Source organism: Hermetia illucens, chromosome 3 (genome assembly GCF_905115235.1).
Source record: "Hermetia illucens chromosome 3, iHerIll2.2.curated.20191125, whole genome shotgun sequence".
NCBI lineage: Eukaryota > Metazoa > Arthropoda > Insecta > Diptera > Stratiomyidae > Hermetia > Hermetia illucens.
In genome coordinates, this window is record NC_051851.1 from 13,048,496 (window position 1) to 13,062,077 (window position 13,582).

Sequence of the window (13,582 nt, forward strand, 5' to 3'; positions counted from 1 at the left end):
CAGTCTAGTGAAAAATTTTGAAAGACTAATTGTCACTTTTATCTGGTATTCCAAAGACGAACTAAAAGGCAAGATGGGCTATTTTAGGGAGCCCAACTGGGCTGTGTAGATTAACGTTTTGGGGTCGCATATTGAATGTCAGTGGTAACGTCCCTAAAGTGGAAGTTCAATCAATCACCATCATCAATCACCGTGAATATAATTCACACCCGTGCTATTTATGTGGATACTTATAAGGTTACGAACAACATCTAAGAAGCACTTCCCGTCATGCTTGTGAGGACAAAGGTGAGGCAATTTCTGAAGAATTAGCTCTGCCCTGGGCGAACCCGTCAGTTCTCATCCTGACCCAGGACTGGTTATACCTCATTTTTCTATGGCATATACAATGCCGCTGGAACCATTAATAACAATAATCGTTGGCGCAACAATCCATATTCGATCAGCGCCTTGAAGTGTGTTAGAGCAGTTAGAACTGGGTCTACCAAAACCTGTAAAAAATTAGCTAAACTACCAATCAAGGAAAACTCTTAATACACAAAAAAAAAACCCATCATCACTTGTCTGCTCCAAATTAACAGTTTATCTTATTTATATCTAAAACGCAAGGCATCTAAATATTTCCTATTTTCCTCTTATTCCAGGTACAGCACTGACCAAGGAGCAATGGACCAGCAATTCTGTCTTCGCTGGAACAATCATCCGACCAATTTAACAGGTGTGCTTACCTCCCTGCTTCAAAGGGAGGCACTTTGCGATGTCACGTTGGCATGTGAAGGCGAAACTGTTAAGGTAAGAAATGGTTTTACATATTTAACGCTTCGTGAATTTTCCAAGGATCCTTTCCGTCCTATATACGTTCAGTGAAGATACTTTTCTAGCAAGAGGCAGAAGGGACAGGATGTCAGCCTTTTAGTAATTCAAACCACAAATGAAAAAAAATCTTAATTTAAAAAACAATCTTATATATCCAAAGTCTAACAAAACTGGAAATAAAAAGATGATTGTTGAGTTAACTAAACTTAAAGCCATAATTTATGCTGGAGAACGTACAAGAGGCTCTCCTCCAGCATCAAGAAAAACATCCCTTCCATCTCCATCTCTTACATGCACTTTTATTAAATTTTCCCGTTTACCTGGCTGACATAAAAATCTGATCCAAGAAAATAACAGCTTACTTTATGAATTACGTGCTTGTGAGAAACAAAGTAAAAAAAAAAAAAACAGGAAAATGTAAAAATATTCACGTTGCAAGCATGCCGGCTATTTATCATAAATGACGACATCTAACAATTTTCTCTTTTCTCGTCCTTACAGGCACATCAAACAATACTGTCAGCATGTAGCCCATACTTTGAAACTATCTTCCTACAAAATAATCATCCCCATCCTATAATTTATTTGAAAGATGTGCGATATTCAGAAATGCGGTCATTACTTGATTTCATGTACAAAGGCGAAGTAAATGTTGGCCAAAGTTCATTACCGATGTTTCTTAAAACAGCAGAAAGTCTTCAAGTAAGTATTAAAGATATTTAGATTAAATTATTGAGATTTAAGTTAAAGGTATAGTAACGGTGCAATGGTTGGGTTGATTGAGTGCCAATCATTTAATTTGTACACCGGGTTCAAATCCTGGTCATGTCATGGATGCAGGCCTGACGAGCGGTGGGGTAGAAAAGGGGGTATACTCCCCGAGTCCGAAGTATTCTCTAGGGCCCGAAATAGAAATTTCAATAAAAAAAGGACCAATTAAACTATATTACGATCGCTTTGTCCTGTGACGAACTAACAAAAGAGTTATTTGATAGAATGCAGCATTCTTCCTTTTTCTTACTCTATTTCCTTCAACATCTCGGTTATCCTCCTTTGAATTCTCTACTTCCCATCCAGACATGCGCTTAATTCAAAATACATATTATACATACAAAGAATTATGCAAATATTTCAAAGGTGATCATTAACCTTTTTTGTTTTTGTATTTACTATAGACCTGATTATGCTGCATATTATTAAATGTATTTTTAGCGTTTTTATTGGGCTATGGCGAAATGCTATACCTGTGAATGCTGGAATATTGTGGGGAATGCTGAGATATTATTATTGGAAAAAGGCCGGTCCAATGCAAAATATAATTTGGGAATTGCTAGGTTAGGTAAATAGCAGAAGTTGAATGAAAGCCGTGTTTATATATGCGGTCTGTTTATTTAAATTCAATATCCATTCTGCTTCTCCTTGTGGTGTTCACAAAGTGAGAGCTGTGAGTAGACTGACTCTTCTACCCTCTAGCAACTAGCTAACTAGGGAGTAGTTCACTTCGGTAGATGGTTTAGCTAGCCGTGTCGTGACGTCAGCTGTGAAATTTAACCCGTCCGCCAAAATTCATTGAGTTTCCCACTTCAGGTTGTTGAATGGGAACTTGAACGATTTTTCGGATATCTCTCTCGGGAGTGGGCATTGCTAAGGAGACTTCCTGTTATGGTCCGAGATCGGGTTCTCTTCGATATCGTCGGCCATAGCATAAGCAGGCTTGAGTCGATCAATAGATACTGTAATGATGCATGCGGTCACTTCTACTTTAAAGAAGTCATTCGTTCTACTAACCACCCGATATGGTCCCTGGTATGGATGTTGGAGTATTTTCTTTGGACCATCGTCATTGATGAAGACATTGCTTCTTGTTGCCAGATCTTTGAATTCTCCCATTGACTGAAATTAGAGTTGTATACTTGCTCGTTGTTGGACTGTAAATTGAAAAATTGGCCTGGGAAGCGTAATGGCTCACCATACACCATGTCTGCTGCAGTCACGCCGAGGTCTTCCTTCCAAGCTGTGCGAATGCCTATTGTGACATCTTACTACCGCTTTGAGCTGACGGTGAAAACACTCGACCTTCCATTAGCTGCCGTATGTTATACTGTAGTTCTGGCAACTGTGATAGCTTCTCGATCGAGGATTGGTGCCTCTTTCGGTCATGGTGAGAAAAGGTCTACTATGGTGTGGCAGTAGCATTGCCCCTCGTAATGCGGTGTAACGATAAAATCCTGATGAACATACTCGAATCTAGATGATCGTGGCGCAAAGGTCCCGACTGGTGCAGTCGCATGAGTCACTTTTGATCGCTGACAATTATTGCAACTTCGCGTCCAATTCCTGCAATCGGTTTTAATAAATGGCCAAACATACCTCTGTGTTACCAGTTTAAGGTTGGCGTTTGTTCCTGGTTGGGATAAGTAGTGCAAGCTATTGAAAACAGTTTTTCGGAATGGTTAAGTGATGTAAGGTCGGATGGTACCAGTGAATACATAACACCATAGCTTGCAGCTGACACCCGGAACCTGGAATTGCTTTAGTCAAAACCCTGTATTTCCCTGTTGTATCATTTTGAGCTTTTCGTCTGCGGACTGAATGAATAACTGCTCCAATCGCAAAGTCAGATGCAACGCAGAAAATGGCCAAGGGTGCGTCAGATTTTGGATGTGCAAACAGTGTCACCTGTTCCAAGGCGGTGGAAGCTTCAAAAGCTGCTGGTCCATTTAGTTGGTGAATTTTCTTTAATTTTGCCATGAAGAGTCTCGTTGAGTGGTGCCTGTATTGTTGCTGCTCTGGGTATGAACCTTCTGTAAAAATTAAACATACCCAAGAATGCCCTAAGCTGCTTCACGTTGGTTGGTTGCGGGTATGATGGGATCGCTTTGACTTTGATTGGCAAGGGACGTGTCCCCTACTTTGAGACAAGGTATCCTAAGAAGCTAACCTCGTGTTGATCAAAAATGCATTTGCTTGGAATCACGGCTACTCCATATTGTTTCAACCTTTGGAACAGAGCCAGAAGCGGCTGACGTGCTTTCCATGTGAAGACGAAGCGACTAATATGTCATTGATGTAGGTATAGCAGAATTCCTAACCTCTCAAAGCCTCATTGATGAATCGTTGGAGCGTTTACCCCGCATTCCGTAGGCATATCAGAAACGATAACTCGTAAAGGCCAAACGGTATTGTGATGGTTGTCTTCAGTATATCCTCTTCAGCTATTGGGATCTGGTTAAATGCTCTTACCAAGTCAATTGTTGAAAAGGTAGTTTTACCATGAGCATTTGGGCGAAATCTAGGATGTGCCAAACGGACCTTGAGTACGCGATAATCTCCGCACGGTCTCCACTCGTTATTCTTTTTAGCCACCATATGCAAGGGTGCAGCCCACGAACTATTTGATAGACGTGCCAATCCTAGCTGGATCATGGTATTGAATTCCTTCTTCGCGATGTTCAGTTTGTCCTTTTAAAGCAACTGGTGGTCCTGGCTTTGTGACTATATGATGCTTAGTTCGGCGATACGCCCTTTCTCCAGGTCCGTCTGGACGAGTTATTTCTGGGAACTCATGATAAGGAATTCCTCCAGCGATTGTGGTGATCATCGGGATTATACATTCTCCTTGGCAAGTAAGGTAATTTGTTAAATCGCAAAGACAACTGTGCTGAAGATGTGAAAGGAATTCGCAATGTGCTAAGAAATCTGCTCCAAGTATGGGTTTAGAAATGTCCGCTATAAAAAATCCCCATGGTAAAACCCGTCGAAGGCCGAGGTTGAGTATGAGGTTAACGATTCCGTATGTGGTAATTGGTGTTCCTTTGGCAGTCGAAAGCTTTAAACTCCTTTCTACATGATCCTTGGAATTTCGAGCGCAGATAAACTTATATATCGTTATCTGTGTCTATGAGTTTGCCACTTTTAACGGCTTCCAATGGCGTTTGCCGAAGTCCAGTTACACGGTTTCACGCATTTGGTGGCTTCGCCATTAAATCTCCAGTAATACCAGCACATACCTTGGGGACGAAGACTTCCGGATCTTGGCTGTGAATGCAATCGAGAATGAGAGCGTCGATGTTTATGTCCGGAAGAATTCTGGGGTTGGGACTCCTTTTTGACCGTGTGTAGCTCCGTTCGCAGCTCCGCAAGCTGACTTGATAATTGCTGGACTAACTGAGTTAAACTGGTTTCCGCTGCTGAAAGCGAGGATGTTGTTTCCACAATACTTGGCGCAAGTGCGGCATAGACCTTATTAGCTATGTCGGATGTAGTTTACATTGGCTCGGCATTCTCGTTGCTACTGCTTTTATGTTTACCTTGAACCCGGGTAGGTAAAAGCTGATTCGAATCGGTTGCTGGAGTAGCCAGCGTGCTTTCTCGAAACCTGAAATTGAAGGAGATGAACATGAAATATGACATTATAACATGAACTTCACTTAAATCTTTGAGAAGCCCTTCCTTCCCTTCTCCAGCTTAACCCGAGAAACTCGCTTTAACAAATGAGCACCCTCGGTTTTCATGGCCTGAGGATGTAGAGACAGCGAACTTTAATGGCCACGCCATGCCGGTCTGACGCAGATGAAGCATCTATTGAGGATATCATCCGCCCTCGATTTTTTCTCTCGATCGCGGCATTCAGGCCTCGAGTTTTACGGCTCCATGCACGTTGTCGAACCATTGGTTTTCTTCTTTCGCTAGGTTCGTATGATATCCCAGTGATTGTGTTGTTTTTCAAGTTCCGATGCGGGCTCACGCATCGATTCAAGGGCACATGAAGTTTTGTATAATAATCTTTGAAAAACTGTTCAAAAGGACGTCGCACATTCTCGAACTTATCTACAGCATGTCGACGAGACATTTCAGTGGAGTTTCAGTATTTGTGGGCAGACCTTCACGGTCAGTTTCGTCAAATTTTTACGTTTTTGGGGTAACTTTCTCCTCAAGGTCGAGTCCGCCCAACCAGGATAGTCTTTTTACGATTACCAATTCAATTTAGTCATTACAGTCCCTTACTACAGATATTGTCCTCATAGGCTTTCTGGCCAGTGTCTTCCTCGTCCATTCGGACCAAATAACTTGCCCACCACAGCCTGTTAAACTTCAAAAATTGCTGCAACAAATGGAATGACTGACGGTTTCGTCTAAGGCAGTGGAAGCTCATCGACCGTTGCCTTACCTCTGCCCTGGTATCATCATGACCGAAAATGATGGCCAGTTGTTGGTTGTAGCTTTCTATTCATTTCCAAACGTTAAGTGGGAATGAATTATGTTGGGCAAGAACCTCAAAGGAAATTTTGTTTAGGATTAAAAGAGTCCAAGATGCTCATCGACTTGAAGATGGACTAAACCAATAGTGAAGAAGCTGTCTACCACTTTTGTAATTTCATAGATGCCTCGTTTGGGTAAAGCCGGATTGTGCTGTCCGACTCCTTAAATTCCCCAATCTGCTCGTTATATCTTTTCCTACATACAACCGCATAAAAGATAAGGAAACACCTTTCCGAGATTATCACGCCTTCTAATGCGGATCGAGTCTGCATTCTGATGCGCCAACTATTATTATCCTGTTAAGGGAAAGTCGCACCGCATCCTTGAAGAACTATTGTGCCCCTTTTACTGGTTATAGTGTACCTGTTGATCATAGTATCTCAAGCAGACCTGTAACCGTTAGGAACTTTAGTATGTTCCCCACTTCCAGAAGTTTCAGCTTTACATCTGGTTTTAAGTGTTCTCCCAGATGTATCGACCTACTTTGCACAAGTGCCGGACACTGTCCCAGGACGTGCATAGAGGTTTCATCCTCCTCCTCACAGAACCTGCAGGCAGTATCCGTAGATATCCCTAGCTTCCCTAGATGATAGTTCAGCCGACAATGACCAGTGAGAATTCCCACTATGATTCGGAGGTTCTTTTTGGTGAGGTTTAAGCAATCCTTTGTACGCATGGGTTCGTATCCCCCATTAAGCACCCTGGACTGCTCCATCCCTGGTAGGCCCGGTGCGTCAACTAAGATCGAGTCCTGTCATGCTGTCAATCATGCGTGCACCGTATTTTCTCCGGTCGGATCCCGGAGAAGTCCTACAAGTTTGTTCCAATGACAGCGGGCATACTTCAATGATATTACGTTGTATGATTCCGTTTAGCACTTTGATGATTACTTACCACTTATTGAATCAGTTGAGCTCTTAATTGGATCCGAGAAAATTCTAGCCTTGGCATAGAGACTGTTTCTATTGGCAAGACCTCTGCCTTGACAACAGAAGTGTTAACCTAATTCGACCGTCCGATTTTTGCTCCTAATATCCATGTTATTGGTGATACTATTCGGGACAAACATCTTATTTTCGCTCATTTTTCGCAGCTTCCAGAACCTTTTCCTTACTTACCATTGGAGCTTTGACAGAGTCTACCAGAACAGTAGATAGATTAGCACTAGTCAAATTTTGCGAGATATATCGTTCGGCACTATTTCGTGTAGCAAGTTCGGGCAAGCCATTGGTGAAGAGCGTTTGCCTTTAATTTTTGATACAATTTTTCTCCGCGCCTATGTAGCTGCTGGTATCCGAATCAAAATCTGTTTCTCCTACTGCGCCTTCTGACCTTGAGGCAAGCCCCTTATTTTAGACTTCCACCAAAAGTTCGGGACTTGTTTCTCAATACACTTTGTCATGGACGCGTCACATGCTCTCCCTAACTTTTCGCCCATCACTGACCCCTTGTCATTTACGTTTTTTTCCAGCGTTATATTTCGCAGAAGAACCTCTTTGAAAACCTCCTTGTCAAGTTTGTTCACCACCCATCTTACAGCTGTCTTCCGGGGCCAATTTATGTTTGAACATTGGTCATTGTGTGTATATCCTTCACCTACGTACCACTGGTGATCCTTAGCCTTCGTCCCGTTCAGAAGCAGGGTCGGCTCATCTTGATCGGTTGCGCCATTTTACGCCACCGTTGTCTCCGTTTTTCTTGATATTTCGGTTCTGACATCCCCAATAGAGCTTCGGAGTTTACTTTCCGCTGCTGCATCTATGAGAGTTCAGGGACTTCTTTTAGATGAGAGCTTTCTCGGGGTTGTTTGCACTGCTGCAGTTTCTACCGGTTTTCGCACTTCATTATGTATTTTCAACCCCTTGGAAAATTCGCTGAAAGTTGCGGTATCTTCCTGTCTGTCTTTCTCTCCGTCTCCTTATTTTCCTGTCACATGCATTTGTCTCAGAAACATAGGTGGAATATTGGAACCGTGAACCCACACGCAAGCAACGGATGATAAGGTTTTGTATCGAGCTTAAGGGGGGCATACGTGGAGAAGGGTTGTGTTTTTTCAGCAAATATAGCCATGGTGTGAAAAGAAAGGTTTGGATTAGTACTTTTCGAAATAGATTGTAGGAGTGTGTAGAAGTGGGAGGTTAGAAAGAGGTCACTTAAATAAAGAGGCCATTCTTAGAATCTATCCCACTCTCTTGAACTGGCCAGGGAAATGGCTCCTCGATGGAACTCATCCCCAACTTTGTTGCATGGCTTTTTTTAACTTAAAATTAAATGTAAATTATAAAAAAATCATGTAATCGATCTTTTAATTAATGCTTTTTTTTCTCTATTATCACAGGTTCGAGGACTTACAGATAATAATAATTTAAATTACCGTACCGATAATGATAAAAATCGTGAATCGGCGGCATCATCGCCTTCAAGTAAAATGCATTTTGAGCGTGAAAGTCGTGAAAGAGAACGCGATCGCGATAGAGATCGTGAACGTGATCGTGATCAACATCGTAGTAGCAGTTTAGGTGCAAGCACCGGATTATGCTTAAGTGATCGGGCACCAAGTGTCGGTTTGGATCGGGAACGTGATCGTGCTGATAGTCGTGAGGATTTATTACAACAAGATTATAGTAAGGACAGGGATCGTGATAGAGAAATGTCCACAACTCCCGTGGATCATAATATTAGTAGTAAGAGAAGACGTAAAAACTCATCCAACTGTGATAATTCGTTGACCTCGACGCATAATGCCAATGTACAGGAGAGACATTACACTCAGGATTCCCAGGTAAGATAATTTTAATAAAAATAGATTTGTCATTACCCTCCTTGCTCCTTCCCTAATCGAGCGTTAGTCGTTCGTAGTCTGTGTAAAGAAAATTTCATCATACCGCCCCACAAAAGTGGCGATTACACTCTTGCTAAGCATTACCAACCTCTTTCGATTCTCTTCTTCTGTTCCAAAATCTTGGAAAGGTGTGAAAACTACTGGTTGTCTGCCCACTTTGGTAAACATTATGGAATTCATGGCATTCAACTTGCTCGACTGCACCAATTTTGTGGGCAAATGTCTACATCCTCGACAGGAAGTGCATACTATCTACATTGATTTTTCAAAGTCTTCAACATTGTCCATCACAAGATACTTTTGTGCAAATTCACTTGCCTCAGCACTCTCATATCACTTGTAACATGGCTTGTCTCTTTTTCTTTTAACCAATTCTGCCGCATCTCTTTTGATGGCTGCATATCGTGCTCCTTTCCCCCTTCCTCTGGCGTCCCACAAGGCTCTGTTCCGAGTCCCTATAATTTTTTTTTTTTTTTACAACGGTACATCTTCTTCATTGGCCAGTATTATCGTCAACTGTTCCAAAGTGTTAGATATACCCCGCCTTTGTGGTCGCTTCCCTAGTTCTCCATTGAAAGGCCTACGCGTTGAAATAACCAAGAATCCCCTTTGAGCAGCGAAGAAAAAATTGTCAAGCATGCCTTTGAAAACAGACAATCAGACAATGGTTTACCTATTATTTTTCGTAAGCGACCCTGCGATCGTTAAGGTTTATTCGAATTAACTTCATTTTCTCATTGCAAGTTCCGCCTTTCTAAACTTCAATCGTATGTTATTTGTGACAATATGCCTGCTATCCTGTCCTTCCTTCCTTCCCCACAATACCCTTTTGAAGTCCTTGTCACATTCCTTGACAACGTGCCCTATCACTGTAGCAAACTTCTTTCAAGTGAGATATATTCTCTTTGATCGGAGACAACCTATTCAATGTGCACCTTTCCGTCTGCCAACCACTTCTGTGCTGGCTCCACTAGCAGCTGTACTGTGGCCCTTTAGGTACCACCCGCCAAACTTAACATCGATCCTTTCCATGTTTTTCCAACACTGTACATACATATAAATCGTAGGTTTTTAGGGGCAACCTGCCATATTCGGATTCTGCTGACATTCCCACCTTGGATTTTAGGTCAGCACCAACTTCTATCTTTTCAATTTCTCGGTTATTCGCTTCCCACTTGGGGTACATGTTTTCCCCTATTCAAACCTTTAGTTGCTTTTCCAGAAACTGTTATATGCTTTTTGCTTTTGAGGCCTGCTTTTTTCCTAGGTGATCTGCCTCTGGTTCCTGCATTCTTTCGTTTGCCCTTAAGTCGATGATAATGCGGTTATGGGTTGCTAGCATCGCACGAGACCCTGTCGGGACAACAGGTTTCAACTTTTCCTTGGTAGCTCTTCCTTTTTTTTTCTTAATAAAGAGAGTTCAATTATTTGCGGTTTGAAGGTTAGTTTTCCCGGCCTAGGACTTTTCTCTCTTGGTCACCATCCTTTTCCGAAACGCCGAGCTTGCGGTTTCCAATTTGTTTTTTTTCTTTAGGTGCCTGCTAGTTCCTTGTCAGGTTAGCAGCTTTTGGTTTTTCTTTGAGCCTCTTTCTTGCTTCAATGACCTACTGTGAAGGATCATAATAACATCATCATCATCATCATATCTCATTAGGTTTTTCATAGCTTCGAGCATAAGTTTCATCAAGGGTTACTTACCATTGTCCAGTACTCCTGACTAAATATTTTCACTTTTCCTCCCCTTTCAAATCAAGCGCCCGTAAATTGGATTGATCTTAGCATTAACGTTTGAATGAATTCATTTCCTGGCCTTGATGTTTTTCCTTTCCGCTAGCAAAGTTCACCCTTAAGTACCAGACATGTGTACATCAAAATAGGCGCTATTATAGGTATGGACATCCAGTGCATCCACTGTGGTGAAAGACTCCAGATTCTACGTGTCGCTATCCTACAACATCTGCACAGTTTCTGATATTGTTTCCTCTTTCATTTCTTACGGGAAAGCATTGAAGGTAGTCCGGTAATTTCATAATATCATCGAACTTTTCCACGAAGTGCTTAACAAACTTTAAGCATGGAGCACAATGCAGGAAGGGGTTAACTATCGGTTTTCGACGAATGGACACTTCTGGTAGCGGTGAAAAATACAAAAATACGGCAATTCCGAGGATCTCTGTTTTCAGGTTACATTAAAGAATTCACTATGAGTTTCCCGATGTGTTTTACAACCAACTTAGGTAACCTCCATCCAATCGTTTATCTCCGAAAATAACCGAAAAAATGGCCTATCTTTGTGAAAGAGCATACTAGAGAACTCTTAGACTTTTAGTATTCAGTCCTTGGCAAAAGTAAATGCAACCTGTTTGACTTTGATGGAGAGCAATGTGTCTGTGGTAAGTCAATACGGAGCTTAAAACTCGCAACATTCACGCAACCTTCAAGCATGGTGACGGGCTTCAAAGCGGTCAGAGTTAGTAAATTGTTATCTATTGACTAGAACATGGAAAAAAGTATACTTCAATGTGTTGTACCTTAATTTGTTACAAAACGCCACCCTAGACATAAAACAACCCTTTCCCTTCCAGCAGAACAACAATTCTAAGTACATTTCCTCCTCAGCACGAGAATGAAGTGGATAGTGACCGAGCCTCTGAGCACTTAGACCATAGTATCCCATTATGCTCGAAACGACAGGAGAAAGGTTATTGTATAATGATGTCCTCCCAATCGATAAGCTTTAACTTCTTCTGTAGATCTACATAGGCATTATGTGGCGCCCCCCAGCACTTCTCTCCGTTTGGCCGCCCATTTACTTGGGGGAAGCTTTCTCACTCCAACCTTCCAAATCATACTCCGATGTCATTGTCACTGCCATCGAGGGCATCATTCTCGGTTAATTTCTGAAGTGTTTTCATCGCCTGCCAGGTTACGCCGTTCATTGCATAAGTGACGGTTTTAAGGTAATACTCCTGTATGAGATGCTTCGCATCAGACTCCGCAACTTAATTTGATCCTCGAGTTTCAGGAGAAGTCGACGATACATTTTAGTTATGTCGCTGGAGAACATATACTCAAAGTTGCGAATACAAGTGACTATGCCAAATGTGGATTTGAAGTTTCGTGCCAAGCAGGATTTTCTGATTCAGACTAACTCCATTAGAGGTTGAGTTTGAAGCATAGACACATCCCTAAGTTTAGTGATTGTAGCATTCTAACAAATGACACACAGATAAGATATATAATGGGCCTCCTCACTCGGGAGAGGTGACACTCTCCCGAACTTGAAACCTCCCAGCCGAGACGTGTGTTGTGCAGAAAAAAGACTTCAAAAACTTCCGTTGTCCCTAAGAACAGGTGCTGAAGAGTGGCAAGGAGGCAGGGGGCAGCAACCCTCTCTGCTAAGTCAACTCCAAAATAATGATAGGGAAACCTCTGTTGGGTGGCACTAGGAAACGCTGTATTCACTATGGTTTGCTGGCGGTGATACAGTAGGCGTATGACCTGAAGCCCCGCACATCGGCTAACAACAGCCCGGCATAAGGCTGCTGGAACTGTCAACAAGTGTTAGATTAAAATACTATTAGGCTATATGCATTGGTTAATTTAGTCCTATAAGCACAAATCAAGTTTTGGTAGGAACATGTTGGATCAATAACGCGATTAAAATTTTGGATTCGAGAGAGAGTTGCGTTTGAATTTACCCAAGGTGCGCAGGAACTATCCAACCGAAAAAATCTGAAAAAAATCAAGAAGCTTCCACTATATGGTGAATGGGCTCCGAAATACCCTCCATACCGATATCTGTTCAATTAAAGTTAATAATTGCCCTCAAAACTCCCCTTAAGTTCATTCTAGCGCCACGCAATAGTGTAGGGTATAACATAGAGCATGATCGTGCAAAGTTTGGTGGAAATCGCACCTATTACTATCAAAGTTATAATACGTCAAAGTTGTCGTTTCTATTCAAATTCAAGACTTTGAATGCCTGCATCACGCGAACGTGAATATTCTCACATAGTATATGCATATATTACGCGTTAGGTTCTAATGGGACAAATGTCTAATTTTGCAGATTTTTGACTCCAGATCCACTAAAAATGATGACAAGTTACCTGAAACAATTAGCTGCGAATAATCGCAAAGTAGAAAAATACGCAAACGCAAAGCGCCGTCTTACCGTTCGACATAGCTTCGTTGCCGGGCAGAGCCGTTCAATATTTTCTGATAAGTATTAACTTCCCGAAATCTCGAGACCGTGCCCAAATTCACTGATGCAGCGAAAGCTCATAATAAGAACTGTTGTATCTTCAATCTCTATTTTACACAATTTTTTTTATTTTTCCACGCCTCCAATACAAGTTCATCCAGGTCTCGAACATTGCACCAGAAATTCATTGCTCGCAGGAACAATACCAGGTCCTGACAGAATTTTGCCGCTGGTTCATAGTGCCGTCCAGCAATAACCAAAAGTTCAGACAACGGCGCGCATTAGGCGGTTTCACAAATGTGAATATGCAAAAATTTTCTCTATTACCTATATCAAGCCGTTAGGCAAAATGCATCCGATTACGTGCAGTTTGGGAGAAAAGTACGAATTTGATGATCATTTTAGTTTGCAGTCTGTGTGATCGGATTGAAGGGTAGTTTAGCGTTACCGGCTGG

General features: G+C 41.9%; 1 protein-coding gene across 11 annotated transcripts in view; it reads left to right on the forward strand.

Annotated features, from left to right (window-relative positions):
• The window catches only part of LOC119651012 (sex determination protein fruitless), an 852,573-nt gene that overhangs the window by 798,615 nt on the left and 40,376 nt on the right, over positions 1 to 13,582 (forward strand). For all 11 annotated transcript variants that reach the window (XM_038054303.1, XM_038054310.1, XM_038054313.1 and 8 more), the window contains 3 exons: positions 645 to 792; positions 1,318 to 1,518; positions 8,417 to 8,860. In XM_038054303.1, the coding sequence (XP_037910231.1) occupies positions 645 to 792; positions 1,318 to 1,518; positions 8,417 to 8,860 (793 nt within the window). The remainder of the gene's footprint in view (positions 1 to 644; positions 793 to 1,317; positions 1,519 to 8,416; positions 8,861 to 13,582) is intronic.